General features: G+C 40.7%; 2 protein-coding genes across 2 annotated transcripts; both read right to left on the bottom strand.

The window, feature by feature from the left end:
- Positions 1–17: 17 nt before the first annotated feature.
- LOC138965999 (acid-sensing ion channel 1A-like) lies at positions 18–12,914 on the bottom strand. The gene is made up of 3 exons (XM_070338084.1): positions 12,877–12,914; positions 12,656–12,731; positions 18–6,293 (listed from the first exon to the last, which is right to left on the bottom strand). The coding sequence occupies exons 1-3, from the start codon at positions 12,912–12,914 to the stop codon at positions 6,012–6,014; spliced, it is 396 nt and encodes a 131-aa protein (XP_070194185.1). The 3' UTR covers positions 18–6,011.
- Positions 12,915–12,931: 17 nt separating this feature from the next.
- Positions 12,932–27,273, bottom strand: LOC138966308 (degenerin unc-8-like). The gene is made up of 6 exons (XM_070338491.1): positions 26,961–27,273; positions 23,347–23,439; positions 22,821–22,935; positions 14,341–14,428; positions 13,834–13,891; positions 12,932–13,144 (listed from the first exon to the last, which is right to left on the bottom strand). Exons 1-6 carry the CDS (start codon positions 27,138–27,140, stop codon positions 13,040–13,042), a joined length of 639 nt encoding a protein of 212 aa, XP_070194592.1. The 5' UTR covers positions 27,141–27,273; the 3' UTR covers positions 12,932–13,039.
- Positions 27,274–27,587: the final 314 nt, after the last annotated feature.

Below are 27,587 nucleotides of genomic sequence, written 5' to 3'. Positions count from 1 at the left end.
AAGCACACTGTGATCACTAACAATAGCGATACTTTATTTATTCTTCACAAGACTTTACACATCTAAAACACATTCAGGAGCTGAAAGAGTTTGGCATTATTTATGGCAAGATCCCACCATGACGATAATTTAATGGAAATAATAATGGATAAAAAAAAAGAACACAAACACTTTGGACCCAAAAGAACATTGCAAGTACAAGTGGTTCAAGTGAAATAGAAAGTTTTCCCCGCAGGCGACATATTTTCAAGTGCACTTAAAAGATCTTCCAAAAAAAGAAATGAAAACGACAAAATCAACAAGAAATTCGACAGACGAAATTCTCCACTGATTGCCTTAAAGTGTTAGCAATATTTTGACAACACGCGTGATGTGCTTATTTCCAATCACACGACCCTGATCCTGAGTTTGAATGCTATTTACGTATGCTGATTTAAATATTGTAATGCTAATAATAGTAACATGGTGGTTTAACATTGATGCAATGTTCACATCACAATCGTAATTAAAAGGAACACCAAACGGCTCACACCCGTAGTTCTTAACACAACATTTTTGGTCAGTAACAAGATAATGAATGATGACACAGATTGATTTTTAAAGCATAATTAACATCATCACTCAATACTCATGGAGAATTAACAGCAATATACGTGTACTAACATTACAAGACAAAAAGCACTGTTAGCCATAGACAAATCGCAGTAAAACATACTGATTGTACAAGAGAAACAAGTCGCTTGAAGCGAAATAAATACATTTAGTCAATCTGTCGAACTCACATGCAGATATAAACACTGAGAGGGAGAACATAGCACACATATTAGACAAAATCCATAACTTATAAAATTGTATGTTCAATTTATTTCTGATCCATACTTTCAATGTAATGACAATAACTGCTTAATGGAAACAGTATTGTAGTTATTAAATTACATATGACAGACACAAAGACCAGCAAGATATTAGCATCAAAGTTTTTTTTCTTCTGTTCTAAAGAAAATAAAACCACCAAAGAACACACCAGAATGACAGGGGAAAAAAAAAAGAAGAAGAAGAAGAAGAAGAAGAAGAAGAAGAAGAAGAAAAAAAAGTTTGATCCAGTAATTATATGATCATTATTTATGAAATGAGGAAAATGTCATCCATTAATTTTATTCTTTTTAACTTTCTGAGCTTGTTTTTAATCCAAACATAATATCTATGTAATTTGAAATTAGGAAATGTTAAAGAGAAAGATGAAATCATTTTTGGATCGATTACTTAAATTTTAATTTTAATCAGAATTTTCAGATTTTTAATGACCAAACCCATTATTTGATTTTGAAGCTTCCAAGCTGAAATGCAATCCTATAGTCTGGGCTTCGGCGAATATTGCTTGACCAAAATGTCAATCAATTTGATCGAAAACGAGGGTGTGACAGTGCCGCCTCAACTTTCATAATAAGCCGGATATGACGTCATCTAAGACATTTATAAAAAAAAACAGTTACAAAAAAAATCCAAAAAAAATCTGGGGATATCATTTGAACTCTTATGTAAATCCAAAAACAAAGAGACTGCCAACGTTCCCAAATTCAGAATCAAAAAACAAGAAAGGCAGGTTGTTGGAACGTTTGTTATTGACAAAACAATACATTCATAGATAAAACAATACATTCATAGACGTAAACTGATAGAACTATCCTGATAAGTTTTGTGTGTATTTGTTTGTCTGTTCACTTAAAAGACCGTTGGGTCGAAATATCTGTGAATGTATTGTTTTGTCAATAACAAACGTTCCCACAACCTACCTGTCTTGTTTTTTGATTCTCTCATGTAAAGTTTCATGAAGATCGGTTCAGTAGTTTCTTTTTGAATCGTTCTACACATACACACAGACAGACACACACACTACCAACCTCGTCCCAATTCCCCGGCTTTGTTAAAACATTTAGTGAAAACTTGACTAAATATAAAAAAGTTACACACACACAAAAGTTTACTGCAACATGTTATGATACATTCCTTTGACATTTTAACCTGGAGAATAACGGTAATACAGAGAGAATCCAACATATGAAACGTACTGACATTTTCTTTCCCATGTGGTAAGTAGTATAATAACGCCCACATATAATGTGATTTAGTTTAACTTGCACATGAAATACACACGTTATAATAACAATACCTGCCATAGATTGAATTTAAGCGAGAGAAAAATCGTGATGTGTTGGGAAAGATAGATAGGTAAACAAATCGGCTACGGAGAGACATAAACACATATTGTACATCTACACACAGGAGCATAATTATAGAGTTATAGAGTTATAGAGTCCCAGAAGTAGCTGGGATGCAAGTTACAATCGCGCACCAGACACAATTTCATCTTTTAATTCAATAATTATTTTTTGAGCTTCCAAGCTAACATTCAATCCTATAGTCTGGGCCGGGTCAAAGATAGTTTGGCAAAAAATTCAAGTCGTTTGATTAAAAACGACGATCACGACATTGCAGCCTCTATTTTTTGTAAAGCCATATAATAACAGCTATTGTGTTTTCAGCGTAGCAATAGGGTCCGATATTTAGACGAGACAAGTAGGCTATAATGCCGATGAGTCGAAGACGAGTCGCATTATACTTGTTCGAGTCTAAATATCGGACCCTATTGCTACGCTGAAAATACAATAGCGATTATATAGCTGTTCTGACCTTGATTTGTTGTTCCAAACTTACAAAATGACAGTTTTTGCGTCGATGCGTTGATCTCAGGTTTTGATAGCAGACGCCGTTTCTTTAAATTTTGAACAAGACTACTTATGAAGAAGACCAAAACACAACATCAACGGAAAACTAGAAACAACTGAAGAACTAGGATGTAACAAGAGGAGGAGAAGAGAACAGCTAATCCGTACAACGCGAACAGACGGCAGCGAAGTTTTCAGTTTGTTGAATGGCATTTCATACTTGTCTCGTCTTGAAGCGAATTTTTCAACCTCAGTTATAAATGACTACATGAATGTTAGTGCCATGGGTTGAACATCAATACTTCAGAGGGGATTTGGGGTATTTAGTGTGGAGTTACGAGATAAGAAAGTTTGTGTCAGTCGGCAACTTAGCTCACACAGGCACACAAAAACGGCTGTTCCGTTTTACTCCCCTGTTTGTACTACATCTTTCGACTTTGGGCATTTTGTGGTGTTTAGGGACATAAATAATTGGTTTAGTCCTGTTTCATCAGGAAGTTAGCAGAAAAGGGTATGCTATCGACATTTGTAAAGCTGAAAAACATTCCCGAGAAGAATTTCAAGTTGTCAGTGTGTGCTGTTGTCGATTGAAACATCGTGTGGTACAGATGGGTAAACCGGAACCATGCGTCTTTGTTATTGTCAATATGCTTTTGGATATTGGCAAAAATGGCCGACTTCCGTAGCATTATGCTTTGATGATCGGAAGAGACCATCCAATCACAGCCCCCGAATTCCCCCACGTGTCCATCAGAATAGCTATATTACGTCATCAAAGACATCGAAAAAAAGAAAAATTGTTGTGGCAATATCATCTCGAAGAATCCGTGTGCAAAGTTTTAGAAACATCAGTCTGTCCGGTATTTTTCCGGGAAGTACTCTTTACACACACACACGCACACGCACACACACACATACACACACACACACACAGACACACACACACACACACACACAGACACACACACACACATGTACGCATGTACAAGCGCGCTTGCACAAACACACACACACGCATGTACACGCACACGCACGCTCGCACGCACACCCCCCCCCCCACACACACACACACCATCACCTAGTCTACCGGAATGCATTTAGTCCGAAAAGTGGCTAAATTTAAAAACAAATGCATGCACAATCATGTTTGACAGTCATATGTATATTTAACAAGAGGCGAAGCCTTCAAGGCTCACGTAAGAAATCGACAAACAGTAACACAAAACTCAATCACTCCGTCACACATACACACACACAGTAAGCATAGGTGACACGGTGCAAGAGTGCGAGACACTAGATATAGATCTGTCTGTCTGTAGCCTACTTACGGAGACACGACTGCCAGATGGCCAGATCGACACTGCGCTTTCGACAGCGCTTCCTCGCGCAGACACTGGAAACACGCTGTGCAGATTAACCTGTAGGAAATCTCCTTTGGTATCTTCTTTATCTATTTTTCTGGAGCTACGAAACCGAACAATGTGAAATCGTCTTCTCCGAATCGGCGAACTGCAGCTCGGTGATAACTGTATCTATACCACAATCCTTCACGCGATCTGACCTAACCTTGACCCCTGACCTGGTCTACATACCACACACGACACAAACCAGTCAGCTGTTTTTACTCCCCAAAACTCCCCACCACCCGTTTTCTTTGGATAGACACTTTAACTACATACGTGCCGACGAAATGTTGATCATTGCTTCAATACTTTGAAGCTGTTGCTTGAATAATAACCAGGTAAAATTAGTATTTCGGTGTTCAGTCAAATGTTAAAGTTTCTACCACAGACATACATACATACGCACGCACGCACGCACGCACGCACAGACAGACAAAAGTTAGCATCGCATAGGCTACACTTACGTGAGCCAAAAAAATACACTTACGCTTCAAACTGTTATATTTTGGGGACACCTGTACAGATTGTTCTATCAGCACTGATAAATTGCCATGACTTTCTGTTAGAAAAGGGGTCCTGATTTGGTCTATATGGCCTATATGGTCCGCTGGACCCAAAAAGCAACAACTAACTAACTAACTAACTAACTGTTAGAAAAAAAGCTATACTGACGTCACGCAGGGCTGAGGCTATGACACTTGCTGACGTCACAACAAACTTTGCATCATTAGATTCAACGTTAAAGTCATCAATATCTGGAATAAGGCATTCGCATACATGTCAAACAGATATGATTACACATGGAACATGATGAAGGCAGCGCAGACATAGTGAGCAACATCACTGCAAATTGATTTGGGTACTAAGAGTAATCTGTATAAGTTCCGCCTCAGCTTGCTTCAAGAGTTTCATCAGAACATTTACCATTCTATTCAAGAGAGAGTCAGAAGAAAAGAACCAATCTGTACACACACACACATATATATATATGGTAGCTTGGTCCAGAGTTTTAACAAAGTGTGGATAACAAATTCGAAGGGCACGTTCCGTATGCAGTCAGTCAGTCATACTTATCGGATAAGGTAATTCCCCAGTGACTTAAAGAGTCAGTGGCCGGGGAATGACCTTGTCGGATATGTATCCGTCCAATGACGTGACGGACTCTTCCCAGTCCTGCCAGTGGGATCTATTCAAATCAGATGCTTAATTTCACCATGGTAATAGGATGACTGTATGACACCGTGTACGGTAAAGGCAGTAAGAAAAAAACAAAAACAAGAGTAGATTTGAAATCGACGTCATTAATTGCGTCACTTTGCTCATGTAACAAAGCCGTGAACGTCATGGAGGGAATGATTGTAGTTTTGGCGTCGGGCAATGTAACACTGTAAGTAACACCAGTTTTCTTAAGTCTGTGAGGTTCTGAAACTATAAACAACGCCTTGCTGGTGACATTGTCTGAGCAAATCTGACGTTTTTGACGACGTCGCTGATGTGCTCAACTGACGAAATCGTCCTGCTATCGTGTAAACGCACACGTCATGCAATCGACGTGAGTTCATAGTGCCTGTTTCTGATGGAAACGCTGCTGACGTCCCCACCTGCGAAAACATGCCTGATGGGGCGGCGTGAAATGTACATGTAACGCCACCATGTCTGTTTCAGCCAGACACGCTGTTGTCGCTGACGAAGTAACTGAGGTCCTCGGCTTACGGAACCTTGCTACTGGTGCGGCGTGTACTTGTACACCTGACGTCATCAACGACACGTCACCATGCCTGTTTCAGTCTCGCACGCTGTTGACGCCGACACACTGCTGCTGGCACTGCGCGGAATGTGTACGTGACATCATCGCCGTGACGTCACCTGGATTGTTTCAGGTCTACGCAGTGTTGACGTCGACAAGGTCACACCTGCTGTCCTGACGGTCGTTTGTGTACACCATAGCAATCCTTCTGCCCGTGTGACCATTAGAGTCGTTGTTGTTGGTGGAGTTGTGTGCTGTTGGGGAGGGGTTGGAGAGGAAGAAGGAGCGGCCTCGCAGATAACGGTAGAAGTGGATCAAGGAGTAGAAGAGGAGTTCCAGGGCTTCCCCAAGACCCAGCAAAGATGCTCCGATCCACAGACCCAGGGTGCCACCGATGTCCGACAGGAACCGCTCGGCCTGAAACCAATAAGACTTTGTGTTATTTCTTGTGTGTGTATAATGTGTGGTTGTGAGCACAGGAGCTTGTATTAAAGCGCCGGTTGGTGGAAGTATTGACTGACTATTAGTGTTTTACCTCCTCACAGGAATTAGTACATATTAGGGAGATAAATTTAATATGATAAGCAAGCGAGAGGGGGGAAAAATATGGAAGTATCCTACTTCTTTATCCTTATATATATATATATAACTAGAGGAATACCCGGCTTCGCCGGGGTGAATCACGAGACAGAGACAGACAGCGTGGCGGTTCATCACAATCACCTTTGCAGGCGAAGTCCTGTCAAACGGGATTGAGAATTTTAGAGCTTATTTCTTAGCCCTATATTATCTGTTGTGGCTTCTCAAATGCCAGAACATACAGACAGACAAAAGCCGCTAGACCCCATCACAAACAGAACTCTACAATCCACAGGTTTTTGCCCACACACACACACACACAAACACACACACAGAGAAGCCGTATATATATATATGTATATCTATATCTATAAATATATAGAGATAGGTGAGAGTGTATTTTTCGCGTGGCTATAAATTGATTCGACCTTTTCACTTTGACAGTAAGAACAACTTACGGGTGCAAGGGAAGCGTTCTGGACAGCGCAGTGACATTCTAAAAATAGTAACTCAGAAACGGGAATTTGGGGTGAACGGCGCGAGACAGAGACAGACAGCGTGGCGGTTCACCACAATCACCTTTGAAGGCGAAGTCCTGTCAAACGGGATTGAGAATTTTAGAGCTTATTTCTTAGCCCTATATTATCTGCTGTGGCTTCTCACATGCCAGAACATACAGCAGGGATCGCGTTTACGCACGATTTTTGCGTATTTGACGCATTTTAAAAGTCGCTGACGCGTTTTTTTCGCCGCGCCGCGTAAGCCATACGCAAAAATATTGTAACTTTTTCTTGTCTTCACGCAGCGCTTTTGCTCTGACTTAATAATCACCCGATCCTGAAACTGACTATAGGGCTCGAGAAGTGACGACACACATGAAATCTGCGCGTCAAAACTAAAGTCCGTTTCTTTTTGCATCGAAGTATCGCAAACGAACGTAACGAGGGTATTACCAGATGTCTTGTCGGATAATGAAACAGACATTAGCTGCTCTCCCATCTCGCGCTTCCAAAAGACGGAAAGTGTGTCTAGTCGTATTAGAGCGGGAAACAAACTCGCAAGGCCCGAAGGTTGGAGACAGCAGGGGTGTTATTCGACAGGCGTGCGCGGAGTTCGACAGGAAAACTCGCCGTATTTAGGTAAGGAGTGTCTTTAAGTCTTTCGTGCGTGTTTTGTTTGTATCTGTACGTGTTTTCGTAGTACGCAAAAATATTGGTCCGTGACGCGTTTTTTTCGTTTCGTTGCGTATGACTTACGCGTTTTTGGCTCACGTAAGTGTAGCCTATGCGATGATAAACTTTGTCTGTCTGTGCGTGCGTGTGTGTGTGTGTGATAGAAACTTTAACATTTCCGAGTCTATGGATTACGTCAGTCTCGGTCAAAAGTGTTCGACGTGTGTGATAGACACTATTTGAAGACGTCACATTATGACGTAAGAGGGTTAGACGTCACGCAAAGGAATTACTGAAAGTCTCGGTCATTGTTATTGTGAGCGGGCCGAGACTACTTGGCAGATCCAGGGTCTCGCTTTCTTGCACAGTTTCACCTATGCTTACTGTGTGTGTGTGTGTGTGTGTGTGTGTGTGTTTGTGTGTGTGTGTGTGTGTGTGTGTGTGTGTGTGTGTGTGTGTGTGTGTGTGTGTGTGTGTGTGTGTGACGGAGTGATTGAGTTTGTGTTACTGTTTGTCGATTTCTTACGTGAGCCTTGAAGGCTTCGCCTCTTGTTTTATCTTGTTTAAAAAGCTAGCGCGATCCCTGATACAGACAGACAAAAGCCGCTAGACCACATCAAAAACAGAACTCTACAATACACAGGTTTTTGCCCACACACACACACAAACACACACACACACAGAGAAGCCGTATATATATATGCATATCTGTATCTATAAATATATAGAGATAGGTGAGAGTGTATTTTTCGCGTGGCTATAAATTGATTCGACCTTTTCACTTTGACAGTAAGAACAACTTACGGGTGCAAGGGAAGCGTTGTGGACAGCGCAGTGGACAGCGCAGTGACATTCTAAAAATAGTAGTAACTTACAAACGGGAAAGCCACACGAAGGAAGGGAGATAAACGCCAAACACTGGAGAAGATAAGGAAGAGTTACTTATAATGGTGAAATGAACACAAAAACCAAAATCAGTTCAGCGCTGCGCGCTGAGAGCACGTGTTGAAATATCTCATCGATGATATTGTGTCCGGGGTGTAGCTGAATACGGTGTCCAAATTTGAAAAAGATCCACCGAGAACTTTGGCGTTGTGATGTGGTGTAGCGGCTATGGTGTGTCGGTATGGGGGCCCGGGTAGCTGAGGTGGAACCAAAATCGGTTCAGCGCTGCGCGCTGAGAGCACGTGTTGAAATATCGACCAGGTTGTGTCCTGTACCGGGTCAACCTGAATATGCCCACCAAATTTGAAGCAGATCCATCGAGAACTTTGGCCGTGCATGGCGAATACACAAATACACAAATACACAAATACACAGATACACAAACACACAGACACACACACAGACACAAGTCGTATATATATATAGATATAATTATATCTATATATATATACTAGATGAATACCCGCTTTGCCGGATAGCCGCCTTCGCCGGGAAGAAGTAGAGCCGAATACCCGGCGAAGCCGGGTACCCGGCTTCGCCGGGTGAGTGGCGCACCGTACGCCGGCTTCGCCGGGTGAGTGGCGCACCGTACGCGATTGACGCCACACGAAGGAAGGGAGATAAACGCGCAAAACACTGGAGAAGATAAGGAGCGTTGTGGACAGTGACCTTCTAAAAATAGTAACGGGAATATGGATTGAGCGTTGTGGACAGTGACCTTCTAAAAATAGTAACGGGAATATGGATTGACGCCACACGAAGGAAGGGAGATAAACGCAAAACACTGGAGAAGATAAGGAAGAGTTACTGGGAATGGATGAACAGAAAAACCCAAATCGGTTCAGCGCTGCGCGCTGAGAGCACGTGTTGAAAATTTTCATCGACCAGATTGTGTCCGGGGTGTACCTGAATATGCCCACCAAATTTGAAGCAGATCCATCGAGAACTTTGGCCGTGCATCGCGAACACACACACACACACACACACACACACACACACACACACACACACACACACACACAGACAGACAGACACAAGTCGTATCTATATATATATACGACTAGTGTCTGTCTGTCTGTTCGCGATGCACGGCCAAAGTTCTCGGTGGATCTTTTTCAAATTTGGACACCGTATTCAGCTACACCCCGGACACAACCTCATCGATGAGATATTTCAACACGTGCTCTCAGCGCGCAGCGCTGTGCGCGCTGAACCGATTTTGTTTTGTTTTTGTCGGGATCTACTACCAGTAACTCTTCCTTATCTTCTCCAGTGTTTTCAGCCGCGATTATCTCCCTTCCTCCGTGTGGCGTCAATCCATATTCCCGTTAATACGTTACTATTTTTAGAAGGTCACTGCACGTTACTATTTTTAGAAGGTCTCCAGTGTTTTGCGCGTTTATCTCCTTTCCTTCGTGCGCCGGCGAAGCCGGCGTACACAAAGCCGGGTCCCAGGCGCAGCCTGGTATTCGGCTCTACTTCTTACCGGCGAAGCGGGTAATCATCTAGTATATAATATACTAGAGGAATACCCGGCTTCGCCGGGGTGAATCGCGAGACAGAGACAGACAGCGTGGCGGTTCACCACAATCACCTTTGAAGGCGAAGTCCTGTCAAACGGGATTGAGAATTTTAGAGCTTATTTCTTAGCCCTATATTATCTGTTGTGGCTTCTCAAATGCCAGAACATACAGACAGACAAAAGCCGCTAGACCCCATCACAATCAGAACTCTATAATCCACAGGTGTTGCTTACACACACACACACACACACACACACACACAGAAGCCGTATATATATATCCCATGACCTCCCTTCTTTGTCTCTGTTACTTCAGTATGGGTATATATGTTGTATTTTTATAGCTCAATAAATACATCATGGACTCAAAAAAATATATGATAGTGCAGATTCCGATTTGGGCGAAGAACTACTTTGCTCCCGACCTTTGACCTCGCGCCGAACAATGTGACACATTTGTATGAAGTTCTAAAATCGTATTGCACGGCTCAGAAAACCATATCAGTTGCACGCAAAAATGAATCTCAGAACTGATCTGATGTATGAGATGCAATAAGCAAAAGTTTCTTTCATTATGAAAGCAATGCAGGTCGAAAAAAACGAACATTCAACTTACAAGATAACCAGATGCTAGCGAACCAAAACAAAAACACGAGTACCCTCCCCTTGCATCGTTAGCAGACGACTTTTCAGAATCTGTCGGTAGTGTGTTTTGGTGTGCGCCTTCAGCTATCAAACATCGGCTGTTTCACGTGTTTTGCGAGCAAGTCTACTCTTTTGCCTGGCTCTGCAGTAAGTCCACATATTTTTCCGTAATCCAGTCATATTCCTTCAAAATGCAATCAATCGGCGGTGACAGACGTGTCGGTCGCGTTTTCCTCACTGTGTGACCCATACCAGTTTAAGTTCATCCATGCAAACACACTCGCAAAACAGTTTATCACGTAGATACATTTCAAATAGGGAGCAAATGGTTAAATCTAAACCTACATATTTGTTCCCTAAAATTTGCTTCTCTGTCAATAAGCCTAATTACACACGTTCGAGAAAAACAACGTGGAATCAATTCTGAATCGAGTAGCCTAAGCCAAATGGGTCCCAACCCCGTTTCGCCCGTTCTGCCGACCTGAAACGCAAAACAAAAGAATTGTGCGCTTCAACTAAATTAATTTCTATTCGACTTCATTACTTTCTTGCAACTTATGAACCTTTACTTAAAGCTTTTAAATGGTCTGAAAGTAGTGTTACCGCGTACTTATCGATGCACTCATTCGTTTTATTTTTTCAGCGACGGTCACTTAGTTTAAGGTTGCAAAAGGGCTAAGTCTCGCTGGCAACAGTTTTACCCTGCACAGATCGCAACAGTGCCGCTAGTAGTCTACACTTTGTGTTTGATGGTAGAATGGGATATACAGATTACAACACTCGTGGTTTTTTATATGGCTTGTATTTCAGTCAAGACCCAGCGGGAATATCAATCGAGAGCCACTCGCCAGAGGCTCGTGTCTCCCGATGATATTCATCCGCTGGGTCTTGACTGAAATACAAGCCATATAAAAAACCACTCGTGTTGTAACCTATACATATGTATATCTATATCTATAAATATATAGAGATAGGTGACAGTGTATTTTTCGCGTGGCTATAAATTGATTCGACCTTTTCACTTTGACAGTAAGAACAACTTACGGGTGCAAGGGAAGCGTTCTGGACAGCGCAGTGACATTCTAAAAATAGTAACGTAGAAACGGGAATATGGATTGAAGCCACACGAAGGAAGGGAGATAAACGCAAAACACTGGAGAAGATAAGGAAGAGTTACTGGGAATGGTGAAATGAACAGAAAAACCAAAATCGGTTCAGCGCTGCGCGCTGAGAGCACGTGTTGAAATATCTCATCGATGATATTGTGTCCGGGGTGTAGCTGAATACGGTGTCCAAATTTGAAAAAGATCCACCGAGAACTTTGGCGTTGTGATGTGGTCTAGCGGCTTTGGTGTGTCGGTATGGGGGCCCGGGTAGCTGAGGTGGAACCAAAATCGGTTCAGCGCTGCGCGCTGAGAGCACGTGTTGAAATATCGACCAGGTTGTGTCCTGTCCCGGGTGTACCTGAATATGCCCACCAAATTTGAAGCAGATCCATCGAGAACTTTGGCCGTGCATCGCGCACACACACACACACAGACAGACACAAGTCGTATATATATATAGATACGTATTCGACCGGCGCTTTGATACAAGCTCCTGTGCCGGTTGTGAGTTTGTGTATTACTGCAACGGTTGTTGTAGAGGTATCTTGATGGCGTCAAGTTGGGGGAGGGGTGGAGGGGGTAGGTTTGAACGGCACGAGGAAGAGGGGGTGGTTGGTGGATGAATCGGGGTCAGTGCGTGCGTGTGTGCGTGCGTGTGTGCGTGCGTGCGTGTGTGTGTTTGTGTATGAGCGTGAGAGAGAGAGAGAGAGAGAGAGAGAGAGAGAGAGAGAGAGAGAGAGAGAGAGAGAGAGAGACTGAGGAGACAAAGACACAGACAGAGATAAGAGAGACAGAGACCAGTGGACTTACGTCGTAAAACGGTTCTTGTGTTATCCTTTCATAGTTGAGAGTTTCAAAGTAGACCCTCAGACGTACGTAGGAGCCCCTGCAACAGCGACATGTTCATGATATTTAGTGGCACGCTGAGGCATACTGTACTTAGAAAATGACATCCCTACAAAATCAAGACTTCAGTATTGTATAATACAGTCACTGGACCTCCCTTTTAAAGCCCCCCCCCCTCCACCCACCCCCAATTATAGACTCCCTTCTTTTTAAGACCGTGCATTTGTTAGATTTCCTGTTTATAAGATCTGCAATTTTATCTCCATTAAGACTACTTCCTTGTTAAGACTTGATTTTATACGATTTTGGAGGTCTTAAAAGGGGGATCTTAAAACGACTTCAGCTTGATTACATTCTTTGCTCCATGCTCTGATTGGCTTTCTCTGCTTTGCATCTGGTCACTTGTTCCTCCGTTAGGGTGTCAAGTCGACATACGTCTTCCTCCAACACCGGCTGCAATGTCATCATCATCATCGTCATCGCCAATATCAACATGAATATCATTATCAATATCATCATCAATATCAGCAATCATTTTCATCAATATCATCATGATCATCATCATGATCATTATTATCATCATCATGATCATCATCATCATCATCCACCTGTTGCATACATATTCTACCTTAGGCACAAGGCGTCCAGGATAGGTATTCCAGGGCAGCCATAGGGCAATACGGCGTAGCATGGGATATCCAAGAAGAGCAACTGCGGATGTCAGCGGGCAGAGAATTTTAAACAGAAGGGGCTTGGTATTTAAAGGAATTCTTTAGTTTGAAGAGCTTTTCAGTACCGAGGATAGGTATTTGGGAAGGGTGTTGCCAAAGTGCCGAAATACACTTTATAAGATGCCGTGAGATTCGCAAAGATTCTGATTGGCCATTCATCATCATCATCATCATCATCATCATTATCATCATCATCATCATCGTCGTCGTCGTCGTCATCGTCATCGTCATCATCATCATCATCATCATCATCATCATCATCATCATCATCATCATCATCATCATCATCATCATCATCATCATCATCATCATCATCATCATCATCGGCACCAGACGCAGTAATCCACTTGACGACTGAAGCACCCTCTGTTTTCCATAATCATTTACCCTTATACTTGTGAAGGTACTCACAATATAAGAGCTGATAGGCCATTTCCGAGCTGATGTTCTCACTCTGTAAACCAGCTCTCTGCAAATACAGGCCATTCGTCAAAGATTTCATAAACACAAGACACATGAAGATACCTTAAACTAATAAGCCCCGTTCATTTTGTGTGGTCGTTGCTGGTTTGACCTCGCTTCACCCCTAAATAAAGTGGCAATAATGGTCCTTGTGGACTTTGGCAACACACCGGAAGAAGAAGAAGTCTCAAAGTGACATAACGAACTCTAAACTGCGAAATGTGCGGGCATGTGTGCATGGGTGGGTGCGTGATCATCATCATCATCATCATCATCATCATCATCATCATCATCATCATCATCATCATCATCATCATCATCATCATCATCATCATCATCATCATCATCATCATCATCATCATCATCATCATCATGTGTGTTTGCGTGCGTGAGTGCGTGCGTGCGTGCGTGCGTGCGTATTCGTGCGTGTGTGCTTGATGCGTATTAGACACTGACTGACAAGGATTTCCACAGGGGCAGAAGCTAAAACCGCTCGTCACTGTGTCCAGGTATTCCTGTGTCACCTTCGATGTGCAATTAAAGTCTGCCAAAAAACAACAGATACAAATCACACACGCAAAATCAGACACGTTGTCCACAGTGCATGAGTCAATGTGTCCTCAGTGCAAAAAACAACAACAACATTTACTTGATTGAAAAAAAAGAGAATCAAAGGATGCATGTTATCATTCTGCCTTGAGCAACCACACTGGATATATAGCCTTTGATCATCAGCACAAATAATACAGCTTGCATAGTGTACAGACAACACCCTCCTAGTGTAAGCGATATAGCCTAAGTACACAGCCGAGGGACGCGTAGCCTGTTGGTTAGGACGTCGGCCCTCCGTGTAAAACGTTCGGGTATCGAATCCCGGCTCCTCAGGGTGGAGCCGATTTTTCGATTTCCCATGTCAACGAGTGTGCAGTTCCCCCTTTCTTATACGCGAGAAATGGCGAGTGAAACGGATAGGGCGAGGAGGTAGCGTTTCTTGGGGAATTATCGGCGCGAGGAGTGCTAGGATTTCGCAAGGGTAGGCGAGCATGCCTTGAAGGTGTTTGCTACGTGAGAAAAAAACAAGTCGCGTAAGGTGAAAATACAACATTTAGTCAAGTAGCTGTCGAACTCACAGAATGAAACTGAACGCAACGCAACGCAGCAAGACCGTATACTCGTAGCATCGTCACTCCACCGCCCGTGGCAAAGGCAGTGCCAGTGGAATTGACAAGAAGAGCGGGGTAGTAGTTGCGCTGAGAAGGATAGCACGCTTTTCTGTACCTCTCTTCGTTTTAACTTTCTGAGCGTGTTTTTAATCCAAACATATCATATCTATATGTTTTTGGAATCAGGAACCGACAAGGAATAAGATGAAAGTGTTTTTAAATTGATTTCGAAAAAAAAAATTGATAATAATTTTTATATTTTTAATTTTCAGAGCTTGTTTTTAATCCAAATATAACATATGTATATGTTTTTGGAATCAGAAAATGATGGGAAATAAGATGAACGTAAATTTGGATCGTTTTATAAAAAAATTATTTTTTTTTACAATTTTCAGATTTTTAATGACCAAAGTCATTAATTAATTTTTAAGCCACCAAGCTGAAATGCAATACCGAAGTCCGGGCTTCGTCGAAGATTACTTGACCAAACTTTCAACCAATTTGGTTGAAAAATGAGAGCGTGACAGTGCCGCCTCAACTTTCACGAAAAGCCGGATATGACGTCATAAAAGACATTTATCAAAAAAATGAAAACAATGTCTGGGGATTTCATACCCAGGAACTCTCATGTCAAATTTCATAAAGATCGGTCCAGTAGTTTAGTCTGAATCGCTCTACACACACACACAGACAGACACACACACACACACACACACGCACGCACGCACATACACCACGACCCTCGTCTCGATTCCCCCTCTACGTTAAACATTTAGTCAAAACTTGACTAAATGTAATGACGCCCGCACAGCTGCCAATCCGATTGGCTGTTCATGACTGTTTACTCACCAGTGCTGACGACCTTTTCGGTATCAACCAATTGTGTTTAATTCTTGCGTAGCAATCCATCAAACCGTTTATATACATTCTCCCTGTCTTGCATAGCGAGAGGCTAGCCGGCAGTAATTCTTGCCTGTACAAAACGGACGTCAGACCTGCTAACCCCCTTCGTGTGTACAAACAAACATAAGACCAAGTACGCACGGAACAGATCCTGTAATCCATGTCAGAGTTCGGTGGGTTATAGAAACATGAAGTACACCGCCTCAATTCAGTCAAAGCTTTTACATGTGACAGTATATATACAGCATATGGACAGGATATATGAGCCAATGTCAAAAGGTGCTGTCTGACAGCTTCGAAAATCAAAGTACATCCAAAGTAAAATGACTGGTGTTTTGAGTTGCTTAACACATTCAGTATATAGTTTCTAAAGGAGAAAAGGGAAAATCTTTCACAACGGCTGTGTTATTTGGCCGTTAAGTTGAGGCTTGACAAGTGTCTCTTGTGGTATGTACAGACATAAACCTGATTTTGTTTAACGTTTTTCTGGAACTTTCATTTCTACTAAGCTCGCATATGAGCATTGGGGTGTATATTGAATATAATCAAGCTAAAAGCGCATAAAATGTGTATGTTAGCAACATGAATTCATTTATTGCTATCACAGTCACAAACGGTATGTGCTCCATACAAAAGTTCTTTAATTTGAGGTTTTCTCAGATATTGTTGAAGTCAAAGCTTTGAAACTTCACATACTTGTATGATTGTATGACCTCCAGACATGGTGAGAGAGTAGTTGACCTTCGTCACATTTCAAGGTCACGGCGGGGTCGTATTGGGTCAGAAAGTGATAAATTGGTATTTTCTCGAAAAGTTTTAAAGCAACAGCTTTTAAACGTCACACACTTCTTTTTTGAGATAATATTCAATCCTGATGCTCAATTTGGTTTACTCTTGTGAAATAACAAGGTCATAGCAGGTCTGTCTTCATGAGGAGAAAAAAATGTATCATTGTTTTTTATGTTTTTGGGGCTACATCTTTGAAACTTCACAAATTTCCAGAGTTTGATAGCCTACACACATGATATAAATATGGGTGACCTTTGTCAAATGTCAAGGTCACGGTGGGGTTGTCTTCGGGTCAAAAAGGGAATAATTTGGAATTTTCTCAAAATGCTTTGTAGCGAAAGCGTTTAAACTTCCCATACTTCTATGTTTTGATGATATCCAAATATGATGCGAGTTTGGTTCTCCCTTGTCAAATATCAAGGTCATAGCAGGCCGTCTAAGGTGAACAAAAAGTAAAAAGTATCATTGTTTTGAATGTTTTGGGGGCTACATCTTTGAAACTTCCACATTTCCAGGGTTTGATGTCCTCCATAGATGATACAAATATGGAAGACCTGCGTCACATTTCAAGGTCACAGTGGGGTCATGAAATATATTCCCAGGACAAGAAAACGCCCTGACATGACGCAAGACTAGTTGACTCTGGTCAAATGTTAAAGGCACAGTAAGCCTCCCGTAATGGCGGGCGGGGATGTAGTTCAGTCGGTAGCGCGCTGGATTTGTATCCAGTTGGCCGCTGTCAGCGTGAGTTCGTCCCCACGTTCGGCGAGAGATTTATTTCTCAGAGTCAACTTTGTGTGCAGACTCTCCTCGGTGTCCGAACACCCCCGTGTGTACACGCAAGCACAAGACCAAGTGCGCACAAAAAAGATCCTGTAATCCATGTCAGAGTTCGGTGGGTTATAGAAACACGAAAATACCCAGCATGCTTCCTCCGAAAACGGCGTATGGCGGGGTAAAAAAACCGGTCATACACGTAAACTTCCACTCGTGCAAAAAACACGAGTGTACGTGGGAGTTTCAGTCCACGAACGCAGAAGAAGAAGAAGAAGAAGAAGAAGAAGAAGCCTCCCGTAAACCATCACAGATACTGTCGGGCTTTTACACACAGTACAAACACCCTTTCATTTAAACACTCACCGCTTGAGAACATCCTAGGTGCCCTCCGTAAAGAGCGAGCAATTTTCAAAGAATTTATTTTTGCGTGGTTTGAGCCATCGTGAACCGTGTGATCCAGTTTCCCTTTTTCACAATGTAGTCGTCAGTTAGTAATTTGAATGCGACTCGATGTGAGCTTATCTGACTATGCACGAAACAAACGGCTGTGGTTCACAAGAACTCTAGCGATGGCTTTTGACTGTTCAGAGGAACTGGCGATAGGCATAAACCGTCGTCTGCTACGAGAACCACGACCTTGCGTGACCCTGCTTCCGGGCTTTTCTTTTTTCAAACTTTAAAAACTTCGAATTGTACTGATCTTGTCTTGATGAAAAAAAGAATTCTTTTATGATTTAAGAATGTTTGTGTAACAAGCTGTCAATTTATTATTTAGATTTTAAAAGTTAGGTCTAGCGCCAAAACGCACCACGGTCCGATTGTCTCTGAGACAATCCGCAAAATTAATTCTGTAAAAATTGCTCGCTCTTTACGTAGGGCACCTGGGATGTTCCCGTTTAGTGAGCGTTCACATGGAAGGGTGTTTGTACTGTGTGTAAAAGCCTGACAGTATCTGTGATGGTTTACGGGAGGCTTACTGTGCCTTTAAGGTTTGTAATGTTGGAGTCTTTTTATATTTAGTCAAGTTTTGACTAAATATTTTAACATAGAGGGGGGAATCGAGACGAGGGTCGTGGTGTATGTGGTGTATGTGTGTGTGTGTGTGTGTGTGTGTGTGTCTCTCTGTGTGTGTGTAGAGCGATTCAGACTACTGGGCCGATCTTTATGTAATTTGACATGAGAGTTCCTGGGTATGATATCCCCGGACTTTTTTTCTTTTTTTCGATAAATACCTTTGAGGCGGCACTGTCACACCCTCATTTTTCCATTAAATTGATTGAAATTTTGGCAAAGCAATCTTCGACGAAGGCCGGGGTTTGGTATTGCATTTCAGCTTGGTGGCTTAAAAACTAATGAGTGAGTTTGGTCATTAAAAATCGGAAACTTGTAATTAAAATTATTTTTTTATTAAACGATCCAAAAACAATTTCATCTTATTCTTCGTCATTTTCTGATTCCAAAAACATATACATATGTTATATTTGGATTAAAAACAAGCTCTGAAAATTAAAAATATAAACATTATTATCAAAATTAAATTTCCGAAATCGTTTTAAAAACTATTTCATCTTATTCCTTGTCGGTTCCTGATTCCAAAAACATATAGATATGATATGTTTGGATTAAAAACATGCTCAGAAAGTTAAAACAAAGAGAGGTACAGTAAAGCGTGATATGAAGCACAGCGCAGTCGCTACCGCGCCAAACAGCTAGGCTCGTCAGTTTCACTGCCTTTTGCACAAGCGGCGGACAACGTTCAGTTTCATTCTGTGAGTTCCACAGCTTGACTAAATGTAGTAATTTCGCCTTACGCGACTTGTTTCATCCTTTTCTTGTATTCCGAGCATCGCTGGGCACCGGACTGTGTTTTTTGGGCCGCGGTCTTAACACTAGCGCGCCGTGCGCGAAGTTCAGAAAACGGCCTAGATGATTGGGAATTCTGGCCCATTATTATTTCTTCCTGGTCATTTCAAGAGAGTGATGAAGAACAAGCATTTGTCGATAATTAAAGCACGTAATCAATCTTCTAAAACAGTGGTTTTAATTACATAAATTTTGTTTGGATGGACAAATGACGTCGTGTGTCTAGTGTGACCTGTGACGACAAATTGTTCTGTCACACAATAATGACAATTCCTTTTCATTTCTTCTTTTCAAAAACTGTGATTATGAAGCAGTCATTTGATTTGCTTCTGACTGCTAGCAAAAAAAAAGAAAGAAATTAAAACATTTGTGGAAAAAAAAGGAAATTTGCTAAAAAAAGTGTCTAGTGTGACATTGTGACGACAAAGCTTAAATTAGCCAGAAATGGTACCAAACTTCAAAATATAGTGGTTATTTTCATTGTTTTTCCTTTTCACCGACAGTTTTTGTTCAAAACTGGTTCTTTTGTGTATCTAGTTGCAACAACAACATTTTTTGGAAGCTTTTTTAAAGTTTGAGTTTTTGTGACGCAAAGAGTCACGCTAGACACGCAATTTTCAAACTTTAATAATTTCTTTAAAAAGCGGACAAATGGGAAGAAAAACACACAGAACTATGTATTGGGGTTCATGCAATCATTTGGTTTAAATCCAACTGCCCAGAAAAAAGCTTATTAGCATTTTTTCTAAAACTATCGAGAGTACTCAAACACTTTGTCAAAATACGTCCCTAAAAAGCACTAATTTGCGTAATGAATGAGGAGCAGAATTTTAACTGTTTATAGTTAGTCTTTGGTTTTTCTCTGCGATCATCTTTATTCATTAATCTCTCAGAAAAACCAAAAGTTCCATCTGAGTGTACATTCAGTAAATAGTTACAGAACTTATAAAATACCTAGCGTACCCACAGCACCTTTTGACATTGGCTCATATATATATAAAAAAAAATTAAAAAATCAGAAGCCGGCGTAACACGAGAAAATAACTCTCACGAGATTTTTACTCCGGAGTAAAAAATGTGCACGAAAATGTTACTCCCTTTACAAAAACATTACTCCCCCATAACACGAGAAAATTACTCCCCGCGACAGGTGTGTTCCGAGTAAACATTTCGTACGAAAATGTTACTCCCCTGACGAATAAATAAGGACTGAATTACTCCACCCTAACACGAGCAATTTACTGCCCACGCCAGGTGTACGCAACTTTTACTCCCTTGTCCCCTGTTTAGGCTGTTAGTCCTGGTGGTGGAAGGGGTGGTGGAAGGAGTAAGCGCGACATTCGCTTAAGCGAGATCTCATATTGGCATTATCCCTTCGCTCGCATTTCATTTCATTTTCGCGTACGAGATTTTTACTGGATGTAAAAATTTGGGGAGTAAAAATTTCGTGGAGGGAGTACTTTTTTCGTTCCTTGGGGAGTTCTTTTCTCTTACGACAAGTGTACTGGGAGTAAACATTTCGTACGAAATGTTTACTCCGGAGTCAATTTTTTTGTGGAGTAAAAATGTTGTGTTACACCAGGCCGGATGCTCCTCGTACCGTGTGAGTTTTTTTCTGCTGAATTAATTGCATAGCTTGACGTAGATATTACTTAGGAAATTTAATCTGTACACGAAAATCTCATTCTGCACAATTCAAAGTCAGACTGCTGGTTTTCACTGCTGTGTATAAGTGAAAGGATACTCTTCTCGCACGAGAGAGATAGGCAGATAAACAATAGTATATAGAGAGAGTGTGTATGCGAGTGAGAGAGAGAGAGAGAGAGAGAGCGAGAGAGAGAGATAGGCAGATAAACAATAGTATATAGAGAGAGTGTGTATGCGAGTGAGAGAGAGAGAGAGAGATAGGCAGATAAACAATAGTAGAGAGTGTGTATGCGAGTGAGAGAGAGAGAGAGAGAGAGAGAGAGAGAGAGAGAGAGAGAGAGAGAGAGAGAGAGAAAGAGAGAGATAGGCAGATAAACAATAGTATAGAGAGAGAGTGTGTATGCGAGTGAGAGAGAGAGAGAGAGAGAGAGAGAGAGAGAGAGAGAGAGAGATAGGCAGATAAACAATAGTATATAGAGAGAGTGTGTATGCGAGTGAGAGAGAGAAAGAGAGAGAGAGAGAGAGAGAGAGAGAGAGAGAGAGAGAGATAGGCAGATAAACAATAGTATATAGAGAGAGTGTGTATGCGAGTGAGAGAGAGAGAGAGAGAGAGAGGGAGGGAGGGAGGGAGGGAGGGAGATAGAGAGAGAAAGAGAGAGAGAGAGACTGAGAGAGAGAGAGAGGGAGAGAGAGACAGAGATAGAGAAAGAGAGGGAGAGAGAAAGAGGTAGAGAGAGGGGGAGGGATAGAGAGAGAGAGAGAGAGGGAGGGAGAGAGAGACAGAGAGAGACAGAGAGAGAGAAAGAGAGAGAGAGAGAAAGAGATAGAGAGAGAAGGAGAGGGAGAGAGACAGAGAGAGCCGACGTATAGAGTTGCCCTTGGTATAGCCTCCATCCCCAAAACACACATACTTCTGCTTTTATTCGGTTTCTGCACTCCAAAGCTTCTCGTCGACACCATATTTTACTAGCTGCCCTAGATTTTTTGATTTAGTCTTGGAACGTTATTAGTTTGCAGTCTGCAAAAGTGCAGTTTCCGGTTAAATAAACAAAAACGGGGAAACATTGGGTAAGGGGGAGTCTTCTCTTATGGCAATAAAACTAAGGTCTTATACAAGGGTCATCCATGGAATGTTATTAGATTATTAAGAAGTACGTATGTCAGATACGACTGCACATGAATATCATGTTAAAATTTATTCTTTACATCCTCCTCTACTTCTTGTAAATTTTCTTCTCTTTTTTTTTCCTTTTTTTTTCTTTCAATATAACTTTGCCTTTTTGTTTTCTTTGTTTGTATTTTTCTCTATTTTTCTTTCTTTCGTCCATCTTTCCGTCTTTCTTTTCTTCCTACCTACTTTTTCTCCTTCACCATTTTGCCTTGTTTTCGTGATTCCTTTCTTTCTTTCTCTCTTTCTTTTTTAATTCCTTTTTTTCACCCATTTTTTCTCTTTCTTCGTGCCAGCTTCCTTTCTTAATTTCAGACACGAAGAAAATTTTGTGAGCTAGACGAATATTTGCCCCCCCCCCCCCTCTCTATTTTCTTCTTCTTCATCCTTTCTCTTTTTTGTTCCTTTGTATAATTCTCTTTCATTAAAGATCACTTTTTTTTTAAATCATCCTTTGGCGCAAGAATAGGGTCAATTTTATTCTAGACAGCATCATCATGGCAGAATTAGAATCTAACACTGACAAACAAACATTGTGAAAGACAACCACGATAACAATCACATTTAAAGTTCGACCAAATTAAACCAAAAACAAATCCAAAATCAACAAAACTCAACAAACGCACCTCGAGTCGTGTTGCATATGGTGACGTTCTCCGTTGGCGTGGCAACGCGAGCGATGGCGTCGGTGCAACCACATCGTCGCAGCTCCTGCTGTTCAAGGCAAAGCGTTCTGCACGTCTAGGTGGGCAAAATGAATGGCAATGACGTCATCAGCAAGAGTAATAATACATGTAATGATAATAATGCACACTTATGAATCGCCCCTTCTCGCCAGAGCTCACGGCAATGTACAATAGCAAAAAAAACCAACATCAGAGCACACACACACATACACACACACACACACACACACACACACACACACACACACACACACACACACACACACACCCTGTGCACTTTAAAAAACGCAGGGTCAATGCAATATATCTGTGAACGTATATATATTGTTTAGTCAATAATTAAACGTTTCAACAACATACCTTTCTTGTTTTTTGATTCTGTTCGTTTACATGGTTAACTTTTCTCGATCTCTCATTTACGTTTGTAGACGAAAGCTCTCTTCTAAATGCATCATATAAATATTACCTTGGTGCTGTACTTGAATCGTATCTCATCGAATAGTCCTGAGTCGTCATCTCTACAGTTGCCATAGTGACCGCCCAGTCTCGTTACTTCTTCCTTTGAGAGAGACAGAAACAAATGAACAGTCAAAATAAGACGCGCTACCCGTCAAGTCTTGGTAACTATGGTTTTGTGTGTGAAGCCATTCAGTAAATTACGACATTAGTTTCCCTTTCAATTGGTTAGAAACTGAAAACAACCTAGCACAAAAAAGGCTAGTTCAATGTTGATTTTAAAAGAAACAAGTCGCGTAAGGCGAAAATACAACATTTAGTCAAGTAGCTGTCGAACTCACAGAATGAAACTGAACGCAATGCAACGCAGCAAGACCGTATACTCGTAGCATCGTCAGTCCACCGCTCACGGCATAGGCAGTGAAATTGACAAGAAGAGCGGGGTAGTAGTTGCGCTGGGAAGGATAGCACGCTTTTCTGTACCTCTCTTCGTTTTAACTTTCTGAGCGTGTTTTTAATCGAAACATATCATATCTATATGTTTTTGGAATCAAAAACCGACAAGGAATAAGATGAGAGTGTTTTTAAATTGATTTGGAAAATTTAATTTTGATAATAATTTGTATATATTTAATTTTCAGAGCTTGTTTTTAATCCAAATATAACATATTTATATGTTTTTGGGATCAGCAAATGATGGAGAATAAGATGAACGTAAATTGGGATCGTTTTATAAAAAAAAAATTTTTTTTTCAATTTTCATATATTTAATGACCAAAGTCATTAATTAATTTTTAAGCCACCAAGCTGAAATCCAATACCGAAGTCCGGGCTTCGTCGGAGCTTACCTGACCAAAATTGCAACCAATTTGGTTGAAAAATGAGAGCGTGACAGTGCCGCCTCAACTTTCACAAAAAGCCGGATATGACGTCATCAAAGACATTTATCAAAAAAATGAAAAAAACATCTGAGGATATCATACCCAGGAACTCTCATGTCAAATTTCATAAAGATCGGTCCAGTAGTTTGGTCTGAATCGCTCTACACGCACGCACACACACACACACACACACACACACACACACACACACACACACACACACACACACACACACACACACACACACACACACACACACACACATACACCACGACCCTCGTCTCGATTCCCCCCTCGATGTTAAAACATTTAGTCATAACTTGACTAAATGTAAAAACAGACACAAACACAATGCATGCATAATAATCACATGAATTCTACTACCCGCCACCTTTTACTGCGATCAACAAAGAAGAAGAAGAAGAACAAGAAGAACAAGTACAAGAACAAGAACAAGAACAAGAACAAGAAGAACAACAAAAAGAAGAAGAAGAACAAGAAGAAGAAGAAGAAGAAGAAGAACAAGAAGAAGAACAAGAAGAAGAAGAAGAAGAAGAAGAAGAAGAAGAACAAGAAGAACAAGAAGAACAAGAACAAGAAGAAGAACAAGAAGAAGAAGAAGAAGAAGAAGAACAACAACAACAACAACAACAACAACAACAACAAACCTCCCACCCCCAAAACAACCACTACAACAACAACAACAACAACACCAACAACAACAACAACAACAACAACAACAACAACAACAACAACAACCAACATGTCTCGATTTATGCGCAATGTAGTGACTTTTCCTCTGATCACAATACGCATTAACTTTGTGCGAGTGTCTTATGTGCACTTATTACAATTGAAAAAATCCCCTCAAATATTGGCGCTCCAAGTCTTCTTCTTCTTCTTCTTTTTCCCTTAAGCTAGCTACTAGCTAGCTGCCCTTTCCCCACCTCCTGTATCACCAACCCCTTCCCATTTTCTGCTTGTTTGTGTATCTGTTTTGTCTTTTGTTTTGTTTTTCGTTTCCTGAAATGAGCTAATGTACTTATTCCGCCATCATGCTAACCTTTGTTTTGCAATTACTATGATTGCTTAAAATAAGCATTATATGCTTGAGTATGTAATCATCCATGCATTGTTCTTGTCATGATTAAAATTGAATAAAGTTTTGTTTAAACCAACAACCTTACCAGCACCACATGTGAGCCCCATATCAGCCCCATGGGTGTTTTTTTGCACATGTCTTGCAACCATACAAACCAAACCCATAACAAACACATCGTACCTATGGCATTCCGTTTGTCAAATAATTATTTGGATACTTTTTCATGTTTTTTCACCAGTTTTAGCTAAATAATCATTATTTAGAAGCTCATGTGCTAAATAAGTAATTGTTTATAAACAATGTAAAACAATTCTAAATAATTTTTTGTTTACGTAAACCATTCATTGTTTACCTAAACAATTCATTGTTTACGTAAATAATTCATTGTTTACGTAAATAATTCATTGTTTACGTAAATAATGTATTGTTTACACAAATAATCACTTATTTCACAAAATAATATTTTTTGGGTGGATAAAGTGAGCAGTTGCTAAATAAATCATTGTTTACCTATATAATGCATTATTTAGCAGATTCGCTAAATAATGAAAACTGCTTTCCCTAAACAATTCATTGTTTAGGGAAAGCAGTTTTCATTATTTAGGGGAATCAAGAATTGACTTCTAAGCTTCATTTTTTTTCTTTGTGTATATACTATAATTCCATACAACGTATCTCCAAACATTATTTATCAGAAAATGTTCGTAAATTTGTTTATTTTACAAGCTGAAATTGCCGTACGAAAAGAACTGAATGCGAAAACAAACAAAAGGTCAAGGTCATGACCGGGAGTGTTTAGTGTTTGCATTCTCTCCCTTGAAGTTGTTGAAAAAAAGTTTTCCGTCCTAAGTTTTCTGTTCTGTCTCAACAAAAACTTTCTCTTTCCATTTCTCTTACTGCATGATTAAACTTTTTTTTATCTGTAAGTTACAGAGAACATAAGGGGAAAAAACTGTGTTTCAACAACTTCAAGCAAGAAAATGCAAACACTAAACACTCCCGGCAGGGAAAAACCTTAATTGACCTTGACCTTTGACTGTGTTTGAGATCAGTTATTTTCGTACAGCAATTTCGGCTTGTAAAATAAACAAAATAATATCCAAACAACAGCTATTTTAAGATAAGAGTGTGCGGAGAGACCTTGTATTCAATTATAGTAATCACTGAAAGACATAAAACTTAGTTCAGAAGCGAATCCTAGAAACCCCTAAATAATGAAAAATGTGTTGGCAAAACAATTCATTGTTTACGTAAATAATTCATTGTTTACGTAAATAATGATTTATTTAGCAACATTGCTGATTGTTTACAAACAATGTAAAATACGTCTAAATAATATATTGTACGTAAACAATATATTATTTAGACGTATTTTACATTGTTTGTAAACAATCAGCAATGTTGCTAAATAAATCATTATTTACGTAAACAATGAATTATTTACGTAAACAATGAATTGTTTAGGTAAATAATGAATGGTTTACGTAAACAAAAAATTATTTAGAATTGTTTTACATTGTTTATAAACAAATATTTATTTAGCACATGAGCTTCTAAATAATGATTATTTAGCTAAAACTGGTGACAAAAACATGAAAAAGTATCCAAATAATTATTTGACAAATGGAATGCCATACGTACCAGTCTCAGCCCAAAGTGAGTCTCAAAGCCCGGGCTGAGAGTGACACCCTCGCTGCTAGGGAACGGTCGCGTGTTCTGCTCGTGCACCACCACCCGCAACCCAAAGCCCGTTTTGTAGGACGGCAGCATCTCCTCCGTCTGCAGGTTGAAGATGATGTCCAGTCCTGAGGCCAAATTCATAAGCCATGAGGAATTTGAGGTGGCTTTAGTGGCTAGAACCTCTTTAGCTAAAGGGCTCTAAGTTCCGAATTTAACTGGCATTTATGGGACCATCTTTGAGCGCCTTTAGCTAACGAGGTGGATACTTCGCTTCTCGCACTAAACGCATGCTCACATACACCCTTATCAAAGGAAACCACCGCCAATCGACGCTTCCCTACTAGCCGAGAGAAGCACGGGGTTTCTAGGATTCGCTTCAGACTCCATTGCATAAGATCACATGCGGACACAGTCATCCAAACATCAATAGATTACTGGCGGCATTATGCTGTGAGCGACTGTAGTACCGAGAGGTAGGTCCGCTAAGTTAACAGGCGTCACGTGACTTTGGCGGGTCGGAACTGGGTTTCATGAATGACGATTAGGGCGACTTACAGCTCAAACAGCGACGTCACTTAGGCAGGCACT

Source organism: Littorina saxatilis, linkage group LG5 (genome assembly GCF_037325665.1).
Source record: "Littorina saxatilis isolate snail1 linkage group LG5, US_GU_Lsax_2.0, whole genome shotgun sequence".
NCBI lineage: Eukaryota > Metazoa > Mollusca > Gastropoda > Littorinimorpha > Littorinidae > Littorina > Littorina saxatilis.
Note: the sequence above shows the minus strand (reverse complement) of the source record. Positions and strands in the feature narration are given on the sequence as shown.

Coding starts and splice junctions, on each gene's coding strand:
- LOC138965999 (XM_070338084.1), bottom strand. CDS start 12,914: ATGCACGGTCTTAAAAAGAAGGGAGTCTATAATTGGGG. Junction 12,732..12,876: donor AAGGGAGTCTATAATTGGGG/GTGGGTGGAGGG, acceptor TCGCTGTTGCAG/GGGCTCCTACGTACGTCTGA. Junction 6,294..12,655: donor CACAAGAACCGTTTTACGAC/GTAAGTCCACTG, acceptor TATTGGTTTCAG/GCCGAGCGGTTCCTGTCGGA.
- LOC138966308 (XM_070338491.1), bottom strand. CDS start 27,140: ATGAATTTGGCCTCAGGACTGGACATCATCTTCAACCTGCAGACGGAG. Junction 22,936..23,346: donor GATTCAAGTACAGCACCAAG/GTAATATTTATA, acceptor TTGCCCACCTAG/ACGTGCAGAACGCTTTGCCT. Junction 14,429..22,820: donor CATATGCAACACGACTCGAG/GTGCGTTTGTTG, acceptor GTTTTTTGGCAG/ACTTTAATTGCACATCGAAG.